Consider the following 20,412-nt stretch of genomic DNA (forward strand, 5'->3'; position numbering starts at 1 on the left):
TGCTAATGAACTGATGATGGCAGTGTTTTCACCTCACGAACATGCTACATGCCAAAGTGTAAGACTGGGGTTACAATGTTCAGTCATTCCACCCTTGACTGGTACCCGATGCCGATATCTGTCGTGGCGATGTCTTTTTTTGGAGAAGTGGCACCCTGCTACCTACAGCTGTTTACCTCTTCGAGCCACTGTTCAAATAGTTCTTTGCTTTCTAACCAATGGCCATGACTTTTGTCAGTGTTGTTCTCCATTCCATGAGCTCAAACTGTCTGTTGGTAAGATCTTTGTTGGTGCCTCCTACCAGATGGATATCGTCTGCAGGGCATGTGATGCATATAGGTTTCCCATGGACGGAAATGGAAGTATGATGGTCGTGGAGTGAAGGTAATAGGGGGCAATCTTGACAGACGCCTACTGTCGTGTGGAGGAAAGCTGCTATTTGGTCATCCAGAAATATTGAGTTGAACTCTTACACAGCACTTCACATGACGAGTAAGTCTTCCATGTTGAAAATCACATGCCACAGCCCTCGTGCTACACTCAAAACCTTTTCTAAAGTCAATGAAGTTGTGATGGAGGTCCCGAAGATGAAGTTGTTTCAGAAGTTGCATATCTCAACTGTCCTTTTACCTGGTCTGAAGCCTGCTGTCAACAAGTATGTTTATTAAAAGGTTTATGTAGCCACGCCTAGCTGGCATATGGTCCCGACTATAGCCTTAACAACGCCAATGTTTCCATGTCCCATCCTGACATGTCTGCGCATGTTGATGTTAGCAGACAGGTACCTCGAGAACCCAAGGGGCGGGGGATTTACCCTTATTTTGGAAACTGTTACCTTGCATTGAACTTTAACAAAATAAAATTCACCCCACTAGACATTTAAAGTCCTTACTGATTTATAGTCCACAGAACAGCAAGTATTTTAACTGATGGTGACCAGGGGCAAGGAGAGGAGGTCAGGGGCACTTTTTGCTTCGCTCGCTCCTAGTGCAAAACCAGTTGGAATATCACTTCTTTTATTTTCACATACAGGCATTGCTACCCGGAAGTAAGACATTCCACCCAGCTATAATGTCGGAATGTTTAGAAGTTCCCTGTTAACCGAGTAAATCATGTCCACTAATGTTAATCGTGTTCTTATAGCAGAATGCCAGTTGTATAACATGTACCTCCATCACTGTCGATCCTGGACATTGTTGTTCCTTTCTAATCATTATTGCACAACTGGCTTCTCACAAGTCTTTCACAGGCAAAAAAGACAACAGAGGAATGGGTGAATTTATCAGCAGTATTTAATTAAAACACTGTAATTTTTTTTCACAATCATTACTTTGCCAAATGGATAAGTCCTAAATTATGCCACAACAGAAGATATAAGGTGCAGCATTTTTATGCTCACAATATGCAGGAACTACCGGTACCAAACAACAGTCACAGCACAGGATTCAATTTTTAACACTTTTTAATTAAAGTAAACACACATTGCTCACAATTCAAAATATATGAAAAATAATTTGCTCATGCCTTTTTTGATTATGCACCTTTGTAGCACACAAAACAGTAGATTATCAAGTAGAAGCATAACTGTCAATGGCATGCAAGCACCGAACACCACCTCTCTTCTGCCTACATCTTGCCCTGCAGGAAAGCAGGGGTGGAGAGAGGAGGGACAGGCAAAATAAACCAAAAAGGAATGCTTTGCCATACATAAAAAGCCAGCTGAAAAGGAATGCAGAATATTTCTAGAATGGAAATTTGATGACTAACAGAATTAGGAACAGAGGATTGATGTAGTGTGCATTTAAATAATGTGAGTAGGTAGAGCTTTCTTTTATAGTAGGGAAAAAAAAGAAAGTTTAAATTATTGGCATTTTATTGCACACTGGTCCACAGTTTCATCTGCCACCACTATGTCTTCAGATTAGATCAGCAATTTTTCACTGTTTAGATGTCTTCTAGGAGATGAAAAAAGAACAAAGGAGTGAAAGGTGCTATTTTAAAAGGAAAACCTTTTCACTTAATAGTGATTTCACAACACTGGGGAAACAGGTCACAAAAGGATGGCAGACAAAAATTTCCCTTCCCTCCAAATGATGTTATCAGGTTGTCACATCCAGAGAAAAATGTGTGCTAAGACAAGATATTAACTTAAGAATATAATTCTGACTATAGTAGCAATAAGCTGGACCTTCATATGGTGAGTAAATGTACTTGACCATATTGCATCCCCAGTTCCTGCCTGGCAGCACAACGGTCTCCACCAGCTGTAGAAGTCCGCAAGTTTTTCTCAAACACTGAAAACATGTTTTTCTCCAAAGTGGCAGCTGTGCATTAAAATGAAATAAAAACTTGAAAAAAATAAATATATGTTACACCTAATCTACTGGGCTTATTCAAATCCACCTGGGATGAGAACTGGTTTTGTTCTGAAATAATGATACCCTGCATTCTCTCAAGCTTTTTTTTTTTTTCCAAAAGCCGTTTTTTTTAAAGAATGATTACTAATAACCTAAGGAAGTTCTAGCAAACATGTACTTTATTAATACCAACTTCCACTTTTACCAAGGATTTATATGTGCACTCATGGGTCTGTGTGAATCATTTTGTATTTACATATGTATAAATCACTTCTTATAGTATTTACATATAATATTTACTTGAGGTGGTTTCTTTCCCCTGGTACACTTCTCTAGATGTATTCCAAATACACTCCCCCAAGTAATCTGTTCATTATGATCGTTTATTACAATCTGGACGTTAAAGTTAAATAACTACTATAAACAGATTCACTAACTTTACACTAAGGTAAGGCAGTCACAAGGGAAGAAAATCTACTACTGGCAAGAAGTAAAAAAGTGTATTTATGCAAAGCCTACACCAAATGGAACTAGAAATTTAACAACGTAAATGAAAGGTCTCTTATCTCCAAATACAGATAAGCTTCGAACAGGAGATTCGCTCATAAAAACACCGGATTTTTTAAAAAAAAAAGCTCCAAAGCATGCGAACAACATTGATTTACATTCCAAAATATCCTTTCGGGTTTTTTAGCTACAGCTTTCAGGTAACACTCACAATTTGTATCACAATTACAAATATATAAAACACAATGCGGATGAATAGATGTAACAAAAATAAATATGCATTCCAATCAGTTATGGTTTTCTTTATAAAGTGATATAAATTTAGAACTCACACCTTCCCCTCAATTCTTTAGCATTTTTTCAGTTGATAGTCACTAACAAACATGAGGGATGCTAAAACACAAAACCGATCAAAGAAATTAAACAAATTAAGCAGTAAAAGTTAAGCAGCAAAAATATGGACGTTTCCATGACATTGCTCGTGAGCACACAACATAAAAGCATGCATCTCTATTAGGAACCTCTATTGCAACCTAAACAAAGACCAACAAAATTCTTTCTTGGCCAAGCTGGCAGTGAGAATAAATTCAATCTGCTAAATACTTATGTACATTTCTGAATGTTTGTGCACCAATTTGTCTGGTTTTTAAATGTGATATCATTTCCACCCTAATAATGGGGAAAGGAACATGATTTGTATATATTATGGCCAAACACTTTCAACAGGGACAAACTTTGACATAAAATGCAATCACTGCATTTTTCCATGGATAACCAAGATTGGATCCCTAAAAGATTTCACCGCCTTTTAATCTACCCAAAAACAAAACTGCACAATTTTCTCAATTTACATTACTAAAGAAACAAAAATGTGTGCTTGTAGAGACGGCATTAAGAGGTGATGGTACTAATATTATGTTTACCGCCATTGTCCACCTCCTGAGCTTGTCAATAAATCACTGTGAATAAGATTTAGTAGTAAATGTGATGATAAAAGAAAAAACATCTGTAAATTAGAAAACACTGTAAGTTTTGAATGACTGTATATAGCTTTTAAAAAAGCAACAAATGGGATTCAGAATGTACAAGTTTTATCAATTCACACATAAATATAAAAAAAAAAAAAAAAATAACTTTGATCTGCTGCCACTCTCAGTGTGCCCTGATTAAGATCTCTTCATGAATAAATGCTATTAGAACTAGTAAGTTTTTTTTCCTCCAACAACCTTTGTAAACTGGAGAGCAAAACCACAAGACTGCAAATCACTGAAAATGTATTTTACCACGCTGCACCACTGCATAATATACCTCTGCATTAATGGACAGTAGACCAAAGGCCACATCACATGGGTGGATAGCCAAAGCCAGCATGTTATGAAAAAAATTTTGAAGTTATGAAAAGAGGTAATATGCTTCAGTTTTACTTGACATTTTCTGGCAGCAATATGCTACATGGCTTTTAAAAAGAAAAAAATGTTTTCTCAAGGCAAGAAAACCAATCAATGCTTGCAATAAAATGCACTTCACACGATTCCACCAATTAAGCATGTTCAATTGCTATTTTTAAAAATTGGTACAAAAATATAAAAAAATACAAGCAGTCCCAATTATTTTTTAATCTCTAAATAGTCTTTATGCAAGTGCAGCAGCAGATTCCTATAGTATATATCAACTACAACTTTAATTCTTTACAGTTCAACTATATGTTTGACTTGACAGCAAAGAGTCAACGCCTGCAAAAGTGTTAGAATGTAGATTAAAGTGAGAACATTACCTTTTAAAAATAAGTATGTGTGCTGGGTTTTTTTTTTCTTGTTTAAGAAAAGCTAAGCAAAGTTCCTATCTACACCAATAAACTCGTGCTGGTAGCTATGTTTACTATTGTCACATTCAACTGAATCATCTCAAGCTGTCAGGATTTTAAGTTTAGATTCCGCATGACAAAACAAAAATGTGTGCAAGAAAGAATTTTAAAATACTGGAAAAATAATAGACAAAACTGAAACGTTTTAATTATAAAAAAGATTCTTCTTGGGGGGAAGGGGTGAATGCAGTCACCATCTTCAAAAACTGCTATTTAACAAAAGCAAACATTTAAAAAATTGCATTGGTAGCATCACACATGATAAATTGTACATGTGCAAGTGTAATCAAATTTATGTCAGTTTCTTTTTATTAATGCAGTTAAAAAAAGAAAAACACTGTCACTGCTGCAGTAAGATGCTGCATTCCTTAACCTTTAGGAAGTTACCAAAATAAGACTGCAAATCCAAATCACAATAATCAGTTTTTGGAGCAGGAAGTGCTTTTAAAATCACCTACAAGGTTTCCCTCTCCAGCTAAATTACATTTTGAAATGTGCATACGATTTAACGCCTCTGCACAGCAACGTCAGGCTTTAATTCCCTGACAATGCCAGTTCCTCCATCATGATCTATGTTTTGGTTAACAACAGTAAACAGATTTTCTCAGCTTGAAAATTCTTGTTACTTTCAAAAAATTTCAATCCATCGCACCACTTCTCTGTTTACCATTTCACGGTTGACTAGCAAAGCCTGAAACAAAAATAAGCCACTTTTGAAAAACAGACTCATTTCCATTCTCATACACACAAAAATTCGACCATCTTAAACAATGGCTTTTATTAGACATTCTATACAAACAGCCTGCATATGATCACCTCTTACTACAGATAAACCGAACAGTGTAAGCAAAGTTTGTGTACAAGTGATATATTATTAAATTTAATAGCTCCTTTAGAGGTATTGGCAATCTGACAGCACTGAAGGAGCAGAGTAAGGATGAAGTGAAATGAGGCTATGTTATTCTTTAGGAATGTGTTCTGGGTACTTACACCACGTGTAGATATCTGGTAAAGGTGTATGTAAGGAATTGAACCTTCCCGTGTGATCACCTGGCCATCAAGAAGTTTGCCTGCTGTCAGCTCATGCAGAACACTGCTTGCATTTTCACTGAAATATTCCTCATCTGAAAAAAAAAAAAAAAAAAGAATATTAAGCAACTGCTGCACTTTACTATTGGACTATGCGCAAAGTTTCTGTAGAATGATCCTTGCCAAAACCACCCTATACTATATTTCTAAATGCAGTAATGACAACCCTCAATATACACAGAAGAACCCCATACTGTTTGGCATACAGCAACACATTTCATTTCCAGAAAATTAGATTAGTAGCCAAGCATCAATGGTTTTCTTAGAAAAATTAGTTTACACAGCAAGTATTAGAAACAACAAACACTGAGTAGACAAATCTGAGTAAGAAAATTTTACATATAATTGTAAAGATAATTATGCACTTTACCCTGCAGGGGTGTGATGTTGGCCATGTAACATTCAATAGCCTGGAAAGGTAGAGTCATGAAGTCACTCCTGTTAAGCACACAAACACCAAATCTTTAGCTTTTGTAGAAAAACGTACATGCATTCATATACCGTTTTATACATACTATTTGAACAATTCCTTTCATCCCTGAACCATCCCAATATCTATAGCTTATGTAGTTAAAGGTTTCATATTTTAAGGTTAATCATCAAAAAACAGTTTTCCTGCAGCAGTGATCTCAAGTGAATCAACTCCAGTGATGATCACCCTTTGTTCTTGTTCACGAACGTCAGTAGTTCGCATTTTCCTATCTCACTAATCGTTTTCTGAAGAGCTTCCAAAATGTCTTTAATGTTCAATCTACGCTGATTGCCCTTTAGTAAATGAATGTGGCTAAAGTCTGCTCACTGTTTCTCATTTTCTATAACTTACTGTGACTTTTTTTAAGTAGCCATTGTGACATATACAGCAAAAGAAACTTGCCTGTTTGACTTGATTTTGAGCTATTCAAGCAAACTCTACACATTCTCACCTGATTTGCCTTAGGGAGGACAAGGCTACACGGTCGTAGCCCCCATAGTCGACGTAAGCTAAATCACATTCATCTGTTTCTGGATAAACACCAATAATCTCTACTCTGAACCAGCAGCCTCCTGACTCTGCTGCACAGATAACACCCGCTGCAAAATAGTAAAATTAATTTTGTAGTTGCTTTTCCTTTAAAACAAAGCTTTCACGATTTCATCCGTGAACTGCTTGAATAATTTCAAAAAAATTTTTGGTGAATACTTGCACTAGAATACTGTTTTGTAAGCATAATTTTGGTTTAGCATTGCAAGTAAAAGTGGTTAGCAAGGCACTGGTCTTCATAGCCCTGGGAGCCACCAGTCTGCAACTGTGCAAGGAATGCTGACATCACAGCCGTATAGACTGCACACACTCGCACTCCCTCTCTCCTATTCCTAATTGTAAAGTCACTGACTCACTCTCTACAGGTCGTGGCAAAGGAGGAACACCTTGATTTTTAGTGTAGCATGAATTCATGCAATGACAAAGACGGTCTAGTGATGCAAAGGTGGGATGGTTGGGTAGCTGAACAAAAATGTGGCCAGCATTGACAATGTTGGAGACCACCAACTTGACAGACACCCCATCTGGCAGGTTCAGCTGCAAAGAGAGAAGCAACAAAAATCAGGGCTTGCTTGCTCCCTACTTCAGTTCATTATACTGAGAGTGCAAAATCATGTTGGATACAGAATGAAATAGCAAGCAAAAGAAAAATCACCATCATCCCAAAACAATAAACAGAAATGGCCAGACATGCACAAAACAGGCATATGCTAGTACGACTGGGAAATATACCACATTGCCATAGTTCTTAAGCATCTTAAGCATTAAGAATATAAGGGGGCGCTACTCTGTGGCTTGACCCCGGCTCACAATCATTCTCTACGTTTTTTGACGTGTTTGAATTCTACGGGAATTTCGCTTACTCAAGCTTGTGCATGAATGGTTATAAGTGTTACTTCAATACGTCTGACTGTGAGGAGCACCGTATTGCTGCGTGTGAGTGTCCCTGTACGGGAGAAATTTCTTTTACCAATACCGCGTCCATTTTGTGACCGTTGGTTAGATCTATAGATAGTCAGAAACGGACTGAAACGGACTACATGTGCGGCCAATCGGGACTATCTGGCTGATAACACTCCCTTCAGTGACTGAGTATCGTCCCTACCAGGTAGATCTATTACAATCCCAATACCTAGTTGAATCGGTGATAGATCTGCCATGATCGTGCTATGAGCAGTGTAGTGTAGTCTATGCGTGTGTGCCTGTACGGCAGACTTTCACACTTCGATGTGTTAGAGTGGCGACACAGTCATGCTGATCTACAGTCGGGACTTTCTGCTATCGCTGCGGCAGAAGGCCACACAGGCCCCTGTTGTGAATTTCAGTGACATTCCGACACAGGGCGGGCAAAGAAAAAAGAAACTGAGAGGAACTAGAGGAGGAGTCAGACACAGACTGAAGAGGAGAGGGTGCCGACATCCACTGCCAGCCATCACCCTGTCGAATGTGCGCTCTCTCCACAACAAACAGGATGAGCTCTCTGCGCTCATTAAATTCGATGGAGACTACCGACGCTGTGACCTCTTCTGTTTCACTGAAACATGGCTAACAGAGGAGGAGACATTCGGACTTGAAGGATACACAACGATTCGATTTGACAGGAATGCACAAGCGACAAACAAGCATGTAGGGGGAGGCTTGTGTATGCTTGCAAATGAGAAATGGGCCACGAACTACACAGTACGAGAACAGACTAGTACCCCCCATTATGAGATACTGACAGTGTCCTTCAGGCCGCATTATTTACCTCGTGAATTCGGCCAAATCACTGTGGTCCTCGTCTATGTGCCCGGCCCAGACTTCAACCTTGCAGCTGAGCACATTGCAGACACATATAATCGAGCGACAACAAGATCAGTTGATCAGCCTGTGTTTTTGCTCGGCGACTTCAACCGCTGTGATGTCTGTCAGCTGCTCCCCTGTCTCCATCAATACGTCACGTGTCCCACCCGCCTCGACAGAACGCTAGACAGGTGTTTCGGTAATGTGCCGGCCGCTTATGTTTCCAAGTGCCGGCCGCCGCTGGGCAGATCGGACCACAACATTGTTCATCTGCTACCCACATACAGACAGCTCCTTAAACGTGAAAAGCCGACAACACTATGTATTAGGACCTGGACAAATGAAGCAACTGAGATGCTCAGAGACTGCCTAGAGGTCACTGACTGGGATCTGTTCTTCACTACCTGTGGAGACGACCTGGACTGTCTGGCAGACACAATCACCTCTTACATTACTTTCTGTGAAGAGTCTGTCATCCCTACCAAGCAGATCTGCAGCTATCCAAATAACAAACCATGGCTAGGTAAAGGACTGAAGCACTGTCTCAATGAAAAGAAGATAGCTTTTATGCAAGGAGACAAACAGAAAGTGAAAGAAAAGGAGAAGGAGTTCAGGGCAAAGGCAAGAACGGCTAGGGTGGAATACAGAAAGAAGGTAGAAAAGCAATTAATTGAGGGCAACGCAAGAGATGCTTGGAAGGGCCTGGACACCATGATGGGTAGAGAACGCAAGACACAAAGAGTAAAGTGTGATGACCCAGTGTCATTTGTTAATGAGCTCAACACTTTCTACGCGCGGTTTGATGTGAGAGACTTCAGCAATGAAGCAGAAAATATCTTTCTTCTTCACTGTCGGCAGCCACTGTCACCATCTGTGAGGGAGATGTTGTCAGAATTCTCTCTCATGTGAACCCACGTAAAGCCCTGGACCTGACCACGTGAGAGGCAAAATACTCAAAGAGTGTGCTAGTCAGCTGAGTGGTGTTTTTACCAGACTTTTTCAGCTCTCCCTTGACTCTCATAGTGTCCCCGCGTGTGGAGAACATCCACAATAATACCAGTGCCAAAGAAGCCTCATGCTACCAACTTGAAAGACTTTCGACCTGTGGCTCTCACGTCTGTTGTGGCCAAATGTTTGGAGAGAGTTGTGGGAAGATTGTTAATCCCCACCATGGCTGATCGCCTGGATCCTTTGCAGTTTGCCTACAAGCCACGCAGGGGGGTCTGATGCAACTCTCACGCTTTTCAATACTATCCTACAACACTTGGACACTTCTGGCACCTATGTTCGGGTCCTGTTCATGGACTTTTCCAGCGCCTTCAACACGGTCCAGCCACACCTTCTTGTACAGCGCCTACTAGACCTGGATGTCAACACTGGCCTAGTTCTATGGATCAGATCATTCCTGAAGGACCGACCACAGAGGGTGGGTCTCAGAGTTCCACCGACAGGTACTATAGGGTCCAGCAGCTCGTCTGACGGAGTTTATTTGTCAGTGGATGGAATGATTCTGTCAGATGAGCAGATCCTCAACACGGGTACCCCTCAGGGATGTGTGCTTTCCCCCATCCTGTTCTCTGTATATACAAATGGGATTAGTATTAACAGTGCTATTCTCAAACTTGTTAAATATGCAGATGACATGGCCCTTGTGGGCTGCCTGAAAGACGAGCAGTCCCTGTCACAGTACCTGGCCTGTGTGGGGGAGCTGGAGGAGTGGTTTGACCGCAGCTTTCTGGATCTGAACGTTGAAAAAACGGAGGAGATGGCCTTTGGAAGAGCCTACGAAGGAAGAGATGGCACAACCCCTCTCTCCCCACCACTCCAAATCAAGGGACAGCAGGTGCAGAGGGCTGCTGTGTTTAGGTACCTTGGTACAGTGATCGACGGAAAGCTCTCATTTAGTGATCACGTGAACCAAGTGTACAAAAAGGCCCAGCAACGGCTGTACCTTCTGAGGAGACTTCGCAGCTTCGACGTCAGCTCTGGGGTGCTGGAGACTGTGTACAGGTCTCTTGTTGAGAGCATCCTCTCATTCAACATCGCTGCCTGGTATGGTCATCTACTAGTCAAAGACAAGGCAAGGCTGGCCAGAATCATCCACCAGGCAAATAAAATTATTGGTCAAGCACAGCTGCCACTTTCTGACTTGTACCTTCATGCAGTCAGAAGGATGGCACATAACATCATTTCGGACCTGAAACACCCTCTCCACACTAGCTTCCAGCTGCTGCCCTCAGGCAGGCGCTATAAGGTACCACGCATAAGGAAAGCTGCCTACCAGAGGTCCTTCGTGCCAGCAGCCATCACCATCCTAAATAAAGGCACAAGGACTCAGGAGGAATCAAACAGAGACTGAAGAAGAGTGAGTGCTGACATCTATTGTCAGCCATCACCTCGTGTGTCATTCTTGTCAATGACATTTTCTGGACGCAGCCGCGGTAAAGTTGAAGAAAAATGAACAATTAGCAAAATAAACAACTGATCAATGCGTACGTGTCATCTACGGTGTCACCGATCACCGCAACTAAAAAATATATCCATGGTATTCATATTGCCATGGCATAGCGTCGCACGAACTGTTTCATCCTACACTTTGTGCGAGTTTGTTGCCTGTCTCGCGGTAAGTCGCTGCGATCTGCGCGGTTCGGACACGATAGGGACTCATTTCTGGTACTGTCATCTGACACCACAGACACTGTTACTTCTGGCACCACAGGCATTGTCACAAGAGTTCTGTGGTGATGGTTTGGAAGAGTAGCATACCACCCTGGCGTTTCCTCTTCACTGTCGTCATCCTGAAGGTATGGCGCCTCCCGCAGTTGAATGTCCTTTATCTTGGAGTATACCAAATGATCGTCTAGGTACACAAGAAGGACTGAAATTAAACAGTTCGGCATGGTGGTCTGCATTAACCTCTGGAAAGTGGCTGGTGTGGACGTCAGACCCATTGGCATCCTGGAACGGCGTGTTGCCAGCGGCCCTAGCCAGTCCTTTTGTTGACAATGTCTTCTCAAGATGAGCTTCATGCACGGCTGCCTGTACTGCCTGCGCCACATCTTCGGTAGAGTCCATTATCTGATCAAGGACGTTCTTCCCTAGTAGAAGCGACACGCGCCTCCTGCGCTCACTTGTGACCACATCGACCAGGTCCTTGACCACCAGGATAGGAACGTCCTCAGACGCTGGCCGTAAACATGTCCACCACCGCCACTCCTGAGTTTGTTTTAGCTGTAAGTCCTGTATGTGCCCTCGTGCCCACTCGTCAGTGACCGTCGTTACCTCACTGCCGGTGTCGAGCAACGCCATCACTCAACTGCCATAAATGACAACCTCCGCCGTCGGACACTTTCCAGTCAGGCCAGCTACACTTTATTTCCCTGTCATCCTGTTACGGACGACGGGGGCAGTCACTTTCCCTGACCGGTCGGGCTGCAGTCCTCCGAGATGGTGTCAATCGCCGCCACTTCGACGCTCTGCGCCGCCTTCTACCTCGCCTGCTTAAATTCTGGAGCTTATTCGTCGACCACCTCATCACGTTGCTGTGGCACTGATGTCGACATCCTTCCGTTCGCCGTACGCCTCCACTAGGACACCCAAGATCTTTCTCGGCGTATCTCTTGCGTCATGCGGAAGCATCAACACTCGACGTCTGGCAGGTCCCTCCAGCGAGCTCAAGATGTAACCACGAGCCGCATTCTGACACATCGGGTTTATGGCGAGAGCTAACTCGACCTCTGTTTCAATCTCGTCGACACTCGTTGGTCCACCGGCAAACTACTGAAAGCGGACTAACTAGTATGCTCGTAGAGCCTCTGCCCACCCAACGGATAGCATCATGGTCCTCTCTATGTACTAATCTTCTGTCGTGGGCTTCTGCCCGTGATGAACAAATGTTTCTTTTTGTTCAGCAGTGCTTTTAGGCCCTTGGTCACCCAAGGTTTGTTGTTAGGATAAACATACACTGCCTTGATGGACTGGTGCAATCAACACTATTTTTCTCACTTTTACTCCTAACTGTTTGTTAAATGTCTGTATGGGTATGTGAGCAAAGACAAATTTCTGTCCTCCTGGGCAGACAATAAAGTCTGTTTTGATTTGATTTGATTTTGATCTTGAAATCACCAGAAATCAGTCTGCTATCACGAAAGCCAGCACAAACAGAATAATGGTGTAGCACATTCAATCCAGCTCACCTTGATCATATCTGGCATAATAAGAGGATTTAAATTAGGTGCAAGAATTGGCTGGACATCCACTTGAGGAAATTTCTTTTTGATCATCATGAGAGCTTCATGCACACATGAATGCAGACCTAAAACAAATCACATAAAATTTGTTAGTGTTTACTGTAATGTTTTATCTATCCAAAGACCTTGCATCTCCAGCAACAGCTTGCTAGAGGTCAAACTTTTAATCAATACTAGGATTTCTGATTAAATACTTCAGATAGCATGATTAAAAAAATATCAACATATGTACAATTGCTTACTCTCTGTTGAGCTAAATGGAAATGTATCATAGCAGCATCAGTTCCTACCTTGCACACGGCATAACTGGAAATCTGGAGAAACAGGGTTGCTGGTTATAATAACGGATGCGCCTGACTGCTCTTTGATATGTTGCACATTTCGCCCATTGCGTCCTATTAGTCGTCCACATAAATCTGTTGGGAAATTGAACTCGACAGTTACCAGGCTAGCTGCTACTAGTGAGCTGGAAGAGGCCATGTTTGTGGCAGTGAGCTCCATGTGCTCAGAGCCATTAGAGATCTGTACACCAATCCAGTCTTGTTCGCTAAGCTCCTCTTGAACTTCTTGAAAACAGTGGTCAGTTTGTTTGTTGCCATTGCACAATTGAACGCTGCACTCTGTCTGCATGCTGTCCTTAGGTGATTGAGATTCATTTTCACTGTCATCTTTTTCTAAATGCTACAACAAAGAAAAAGCCTAACTTCACCCGAGAGATCAAAACACATTACAGACACCATCAAAGCCATTGAAAAACAAACAAGACATCATTCAATAATTTTTAAAATGTTACTAATGCACAATAGGAACTGGAGAGGTGGGTGGGGGGAGACTATGCAGCTATCAACAAAACATTGTTTTGTTTATAACATTTGATGAGGCCGACAATCCTGATTATAGTCATGCAATACACATACCACTGGCATTAGGAATCATAAGGTAACTCAGAAGGTACCCACCTGATTGTTCCTATCAAATCCTGAGAAAGGTTGAAGACTATTTTCCAGCATCAGAGATGCCTTATGTACCCTGTCTTTGAGATCAGATCCAGGGGAAGAACTTGAGGAATACACATTACTTTTGAGAGATTCAGATGAGTTTTTAAGGCTTTTCTCCAGCTTTGTAGAGGACTTTGCTTTTTTCCTCTTGCTAACAGGTGATGAGATGCCACCAGTGATTTTGTATTCTGTGTGTGGGTCAGAAGGCTTGGGGTTCCTAGCACCAGCAGCCTTCTTTTTCTGAGACTTTCTCTGATTGTTTGCCATTTTGTGCTGTGATAAGCCAGATGAAAGATTATCTTTCGATCTGGTTTTTACAGACAACAAATCAGCTTCCACATCCATTTTGATTTCAGATTCAACCATAAGCCAACTACTATTCCCTTGGTCTTGACTGTCATCACCCTCAGGATGAGAATGATCATTCGAAAGCCAAGAGGAATTTGTGAGAAGACTCTGTAAAGATGATGGTCCATCAACCACAGAAGCATGTTCACTCACGATCTCTGTGACAGTCTGCTGCTTAGACTCTTGTACACCTACTGAACTGCTAGAATTACCATCAGCAAGAGGATTTATCAGACTGTTCATCTTGTCAGGTGAGGTGGGAAATGGACAGTTTGGTTCATGAAACTTAAATGACATATCAATGGTTAAAGCTGTGTGCTCATCTTTTTCATCTGTTGTGTGGTGCTGTCCAACAGATTCGCTGACAGCAAAGACTACCCATTTATCTTGTGTGTCTGTCAAGGACTGCTGGAAACCTTTGTCTTGCTGATGGTTTTTTAGAGCAAGCTGGATGGTGTCAGGTTCTAAAACAGTTTGTCCATCAGATATGTCCGTTGCAGACTGCTTTATTTCACAACTCTTCACAGTCTGTTCATCTTCTCTGAGCATAATGGACATTCTGGACTCTGCAATACCCACACCTGTCTTTTCATTCAACTTTTCTGACTGCAGAAAGTTAGATTCATAAACACTGAAGACGTCGTGATCATTCTGTTTGCTTAAAAGTGGCTTTTTCGATTCAGGTACACCCATGACCACATTTTCATCTTGTTTGTATGTGACAGATTGCTTCAAGCCAGATTTGCAAAAATCCACAGCTGCCTGCTCATCCTGTTTGTCGACAACAGACTGTTCATCAGTTTTGTTGATGGCAGTCTGCTCTGAGTATGATTCGCAAATATCTGTGGCTTCTTGTTTCTCCTGGTTGTCAAAAGTATCAGTGACTTCTTGTTCAGGCATGTCTGTTAGAGAACAGCCCAAGTCAGCTTTGCAAACAAATGGGACTGTCTGTTCAGATGAATCTGAAACAAACTTCAACTTCATTTCACAAATATCAGTAACAACTTGTTCAACTGTTCCTGTTTGCTCCAAGCAAGCTTCATGAGTATCAGAGACTGTTTGTTCACACGTGTCTATTTCAGTCTGCTCAAATGCTGTTGCACAAACACTAGCATTATCCTGTTCAGCTACATCTTTTACAATATCCTCAAAATTGGTTTCACAAACATCAGTGACAACCTGTTTAGGTGTGTCAGCTATGATTTGCACAAGCTTAGCTTCACAAACATTTGTGACAATCTGTCGTTGTTTGTCTCTGACATCCTGCTCCAACGCAGCTACACAAACATCAGTGGCTACCTGTTCATCTGTTACAGTTTGCTCCAGTCTAGCTTCACAACTATCACAGACTGCCTGTTCACCTGTGTCTGCTACAGTTTGCTCAAACTCAGTTTCACAAACATAAGCTTCTGCCTGTTCAGCTACATCTGTTACAGTCTGTTTTAATTCAGTTTCACAAATATCAGCAACCAACTGTTTAGATGTGTCCTGATCAGTCTTCTCCAAATTGGTTTCACAAACACTAGCGACCACTTGTTCAGGTGTATTTGTTACAATCGGTTCACACTTGGTTCCAGTGACTACCTGTTTATATGCGTCTGTTACAGTCTGATCCAGTTTAGTTTCACAAATATCGGTAACTTGTTCACCTATTCCTGTCTGCCCCAAGCAAGCTTTATGAGCATCAGAGACTGTCTGTTTACATGTGTCTGTTTTAGTCTGCTCTAATGCGGTTTCGCAAACCAAGGTGACTATCTGTTCATGTGTACCTGTTGTACTCTGCTGTAATTTAGTTTCACTAGTAGCAGAAGCTAGCTTTTCATGTGTGTCCAGAACATTCTCCTCCAACCTGTTCCTACAAACATCGATGACCACCTGTTCAGTTGCATCTGTTTCAATCTGCTCAGACTTAGTTTCACAAACATCAGTGACCTGTCCATTCATGTCTATTATAGCCTGCTCCAACTGGATTTCACAAACATTAGCATGATCCTGTTCAGCTATCTTTGTTACAGTCTGTTGATAGTCAGGTTCACAAATAGCAGCAGCTACCTGTTTGTATGTATCCACGACAGTCTCCTCTAGTTTGGTTTCACAAACGTCAGTGACAACCTGTTTAGGTGTGTCAGCTATGATTTGCACAAGCTTAGCTTCACAAACATTTGTGACTATCTGTCGTTGTATGTCTCTGACATCCTGCTCCAACTCAGCTACACAAACATCTGTGACTACCTGTTCATCTGTTACAGTTTGCTCCAGTCCAGCTTCACAACTATCACAGACTGCCTGTTCACCTGTGTCTGCTACAGTCTGCTCGAACTTAGTTTCACAAACATAAGCATCTGCCTGTTCAGCTACATCTGTTACAGTCTGCTTTGATTCAGTCTCGCAAATATCAGCAACCAATTGTTTAGATGTGTCCAGAACAGTCTCCTCCAAATTGGTTTCAACATCCATGAATGGTCGATCTTGGTAAATATTCAATAAATCATCAGAATAAGGCTCCTCACGAGAGAGTGAACTCAGCTGGTTAAATGCATCCAAATTATTTTCACTGCTGTTTACATCACCAGGTTCTAATGAAATAATGTGGCTTGAGACAGTTTTAGCAGGAACAGAGGATGCTTCTTTAAATATTGAGAGCACTGGTCCATTGTTGGCACATTCTCTCCTGTGCAAAAGCTCATCGTTTAAAGGCAATTCTGTAGTACAATCTGAATCTGACCCCTCAGCGACATATGAGCTAGATGTGTGTAATTGTGTCCCAAAGATGTCATTTAACATGGCCTCTGGTGCTTCTTTCAAACTACTGGATGCTTGTATTTCTGACAACGGAAGATCATTCTCTGAAACAATGTTTTCCAAACATGTAAAACTGGAGTTTTCGGTAAAATGGAAAGGGTCAGGGGGCAAAACTTTGGTTTCTAGAAGAGTGAAGTCATCATTTTTACAGCCAGCCCCCAAGTTATTTTCAGTGGCTGAAGCACTTTCATTAGAAACCAATGAATCAACGGTGCAGGAGAATAAAAAATCTTGCTGCCATTCAGAATGTCCAGTTATCTGTGCTGTAATATCCTCAGGCGGTGTTGCTGATACAATCTCTTCTCTCTCTTTACTTTCAAGAGGAGATGAGCTTTTGTTAGAAACAAATTGTTTTTGTGAAAGAAGTAGATGATCAGCTACAGTAACATCTTCATTGTAAACACTGAAGTTAGCATTCACAATGGTATCTGTGTCATTTACTTCCCTTTTACAGGAATTTTCACCCATGGGAAAATAGTTACCAATGCTTTCTGTGGCTGGGGATTCTGTTGTCGTAATGACAGATATGTGACCTGTAGAAGTATCAGTTCTGGACACATCATCTCCAGAAATGACTACATCATTTGTAGAAGTACATGTGAAGTCACAGCATGTTCTGGAACAATCAGTTCCTTCTATGCTGGCCTGATCCTGTTGACTGTTGCTGATGTCAGTCTGAGTGATTTCAGCATCATGGGACAAAGCAGTGTTCCTGAACATAAATGAAAATCTAGAGACTGATGGGTCACTACTGTTAGTGGTCGCCATCAATTCTTTAACACCAGTCTGACAAAGGCCCATGCCACAATCAGACTTTTCAACATCTTTAGAAGTGCATCCATGTGAAAGATCTTGAAATGTCTCTGAAATGCTTGTCCTCTCATCTTCAATGCCCAGTGAAGTGTCACACTTTTTGCAAGTTAAAAGTAGTGATGGCCCAAGTTTTTCCTGAGTATTTTCCATAGTTTCAATATTCGTGTTTGTATCACATGAGGCGTTGCTATCTAAAGCATCGATTGATTGTTTAGGTGTTTCAATGCTGGATGGAGCAATATGACCAACTGAACAAGTGTTCTCACTGAAATCACTTTCAATATTATAAAGATGGGGAGATGTTGGGAATGACTGCACAACACTGTCTACCTCTCCAACATCCTCTTTCTTTTCTTCTCCCAAATCAAGAGGACCAAAGCACATCACCTCAGAAGTTGCTTCCATTTGCTGATGACAGAGACTTATGTCACTGTCAACAGCTATGTCACTAGGGTAACCTTTGTTCATTTCAGAGACATCAACCTCATTAGTTATCATCAAATCTGTCACAGATGATGGTGACTGTGCAACATTCCAAGATTCCATGGAAGATTCCTGTTTCAGAGCCGAAGCTTCTGCATCTCCACTTTTTGTTTTTTCAACTGCAATAGCAGGGGTGTTTGATTTCAAAGGACCTGTAACATCCTCAGAAAAAGAAAAACTTGACCCCACAGAAAAAGAGGGCTCCTCAACAGATTTACCACTCAGCTCATGAGATTCACTAAGCTTCACTTCATTTTTGCTTGAACAACCAGTTTCTGACAACTCTATAATTTGGAGGGGCAAGCATGTCCCACTATTCGTCAGCTTGACTATGCTGTTTGTTGGTGTTACAGTAACATTTATCGATGATAAAATATCTTGGCTATCTAAATGTCTGTTATGAACATGCTGAAGATTCATCATACCCAAACAAGAATTCTTTCCTCCTTCATAACAAGTTGCATCATGGCTGACTATTTCAGAGGATTCTTGTGGGCTCTCTTTGAATGCCTTAGACACTGTATTTTTCTTCAGAAGAGAACTTTCCACAGGCTCAGACACTGTTGAAATGTCTTTTGATTTGGATGACAATTTTGCATCTTTAACAGCTGGATCAGATTTACCCCCCTTTGGACGCCTTTTGTTGTTGAGCACCCACAGCAGGCCGAGCAATGCTGCTACTGCTGGGACAGTGAAGGCCAAAACTATGCGCATGTCACTATGCATGGTGTTATCTTAAATACTGTCTCATCTCTCAAGGTATCAGGACACCTGCAACAGAGATGGAAAGATATATGGAACTTTTATTCATAAGAATGGACACTGATGTCACTAAAGGCCATCCAAGACTGATGTAACACTTTCATCTCAAATGATGCATACAAAAATATTGAAACTTTTGCAAAACTTGACCTCTACTGGCGACAATACAGACAAGAGCATTCAAGCCATTACTCATTACTCCTAGGGGGTAGCCTAGCTGTTAGACCAACAGCATACAAACATGAAAGTACACACTAGTCAGCTTGACACCAGCCTGTGTGATGCACAGTCCTGTTATGCCCGTTATGTTTGGTTTGTAGGATCCGCTTTACTCCACGTTATAAAAATTACTTTTCATGGCTTATTGTGACTTTTACATGAATATACAGAATGTAAACAATATGGTTAACATGAATAAAAACGCTGAATTTATCAACTAGTGAGACTTATTACCTTTTGTCACAAACGTAGTGTACAAAAAGGTGAAACTACTCAGTGTCGCTGACCAGTGAAGTGTGAAGCAAAATCAACTTTCTGAATTGTGCACGTTACAATGGTCGTTACGTTACTACTTGTACACAGACAAAAGTATTAGTATCGTGAGTGCTTTAATCATCAAAGGTTTGGAGATATTCCCTACTCATAAAATGACAAAGTCCGTATGTCACTGGCACATGTGGCATCAAACTTCTAAAATGTATTGAAAATCTAAGGTGCCATTAAGCAAAACTGAAAAGTTAAAAACGCGTTCAATGCATTGTTAAAAGCAAACGTTAACAGTTCTAGATGTACACAGTTCTAAAAAAAAAAACCTGACAATTTATTGCGTTTGTTTTGCTTCCATTTTCGTTTCTGCATAATTTGATGTCTATCGAGTGATTATCAATATCGAATGTAAAACAGAAACTGTTCCATGTGTTTATATGCAGTACATATTTTTGAAGGCCATTTCTTAAATTACAAAGCGTCACATAAGAATTAGTTGCCCCCAAGCCCCTGGCAGACCACCAGTCTGGTTACTGTAATAATTCAAGACATTCTCACCTTCGCACCACGTGGTCTTCTATGTGCGTTAGGTTTCTCTCGTCAGTCTCGCGAGATGCTGCAGACCTTCATGGACTACTTTCAAGGTCGCGCATGAGCCTCGAATCATGAATTATGATTATTTCATTGTTGTGTGATACAACATGTTGATGTTCCTTATATAAAGATTGAATTATCAATGGAAAGAATTAAAAAGAAATTTTTCTTTCAGATGATCGCGTAAAATAGTCATAGTATTGATAAATATATAGATAATAGTTTGAACTATATTTAGTCGGATGTAAGTAGAGCG

The 20,412-nt window shown here is 41.1% G+C and overlaps 1 protein-coding gene across 2 annotated transcripts; it reads right to left on the bottom strand.

Annotated features, from left to right (window-relative positions):
• Window positions 1-1,274: 1,274 nt before the first annotated feature.
• Window positions 1,275-20,174, bottom strand: LOC112561957. 2 transcript variants are annotated; one of them, XM_025234830.1, is made up of 9 exons: window positions 20,121-20,174; window positions 13,830-19,085; window positions 13,161-13,551; window positions 12,817-12,935; window positions 7,195-7,375; window positions 6,741-6,888; window positions 6,188-6,255; window positions 5,719-5,852; window positions 1,275-5,419 (listed from the first exon to the last, which is right to left on the bottom strand). In XM_025234830.1, exons 2-9 carry the CDS (start codon window positions 19,038-19,040, stop codon window positions 5,357-5,359), a joined length of 6,315 nt encoding a protein of 2,104 aa, XP_025090615.1. In that variant the 5' UTR covers window positions 19,041-19,085; window positions 20,121-20,174; the 3' UTR covers window positions 1,275-5,356. The 2 variants fall into 2 exon arrangements, with proteins under 2 accessions (XP_025090615.1, XP_025090616.1); XM_025234831.1 differs by lacking the exon at window positions 20,121-20,174 and adding an exon at window positions 19,530-20,068.
• Between the last annotated feature and the right edge of the window lie 238 nt (window positions 20,175-20,412).

This window comes from Pomacea canaliculata, linkage group LG4 (assembly GCF_003073045.1).
Source record: "Pomacea canaliculata isolate SZHN2017 linkage group LG4, ASM307304v1, whole genome shotgun sequence".
Lineage (NCBI taxonomy): Eukaryota > Metazoa > Mollusca > Gastropoda > Architaenioglossa > Ampullariidae > Pomacea > Pomacea canaliculata.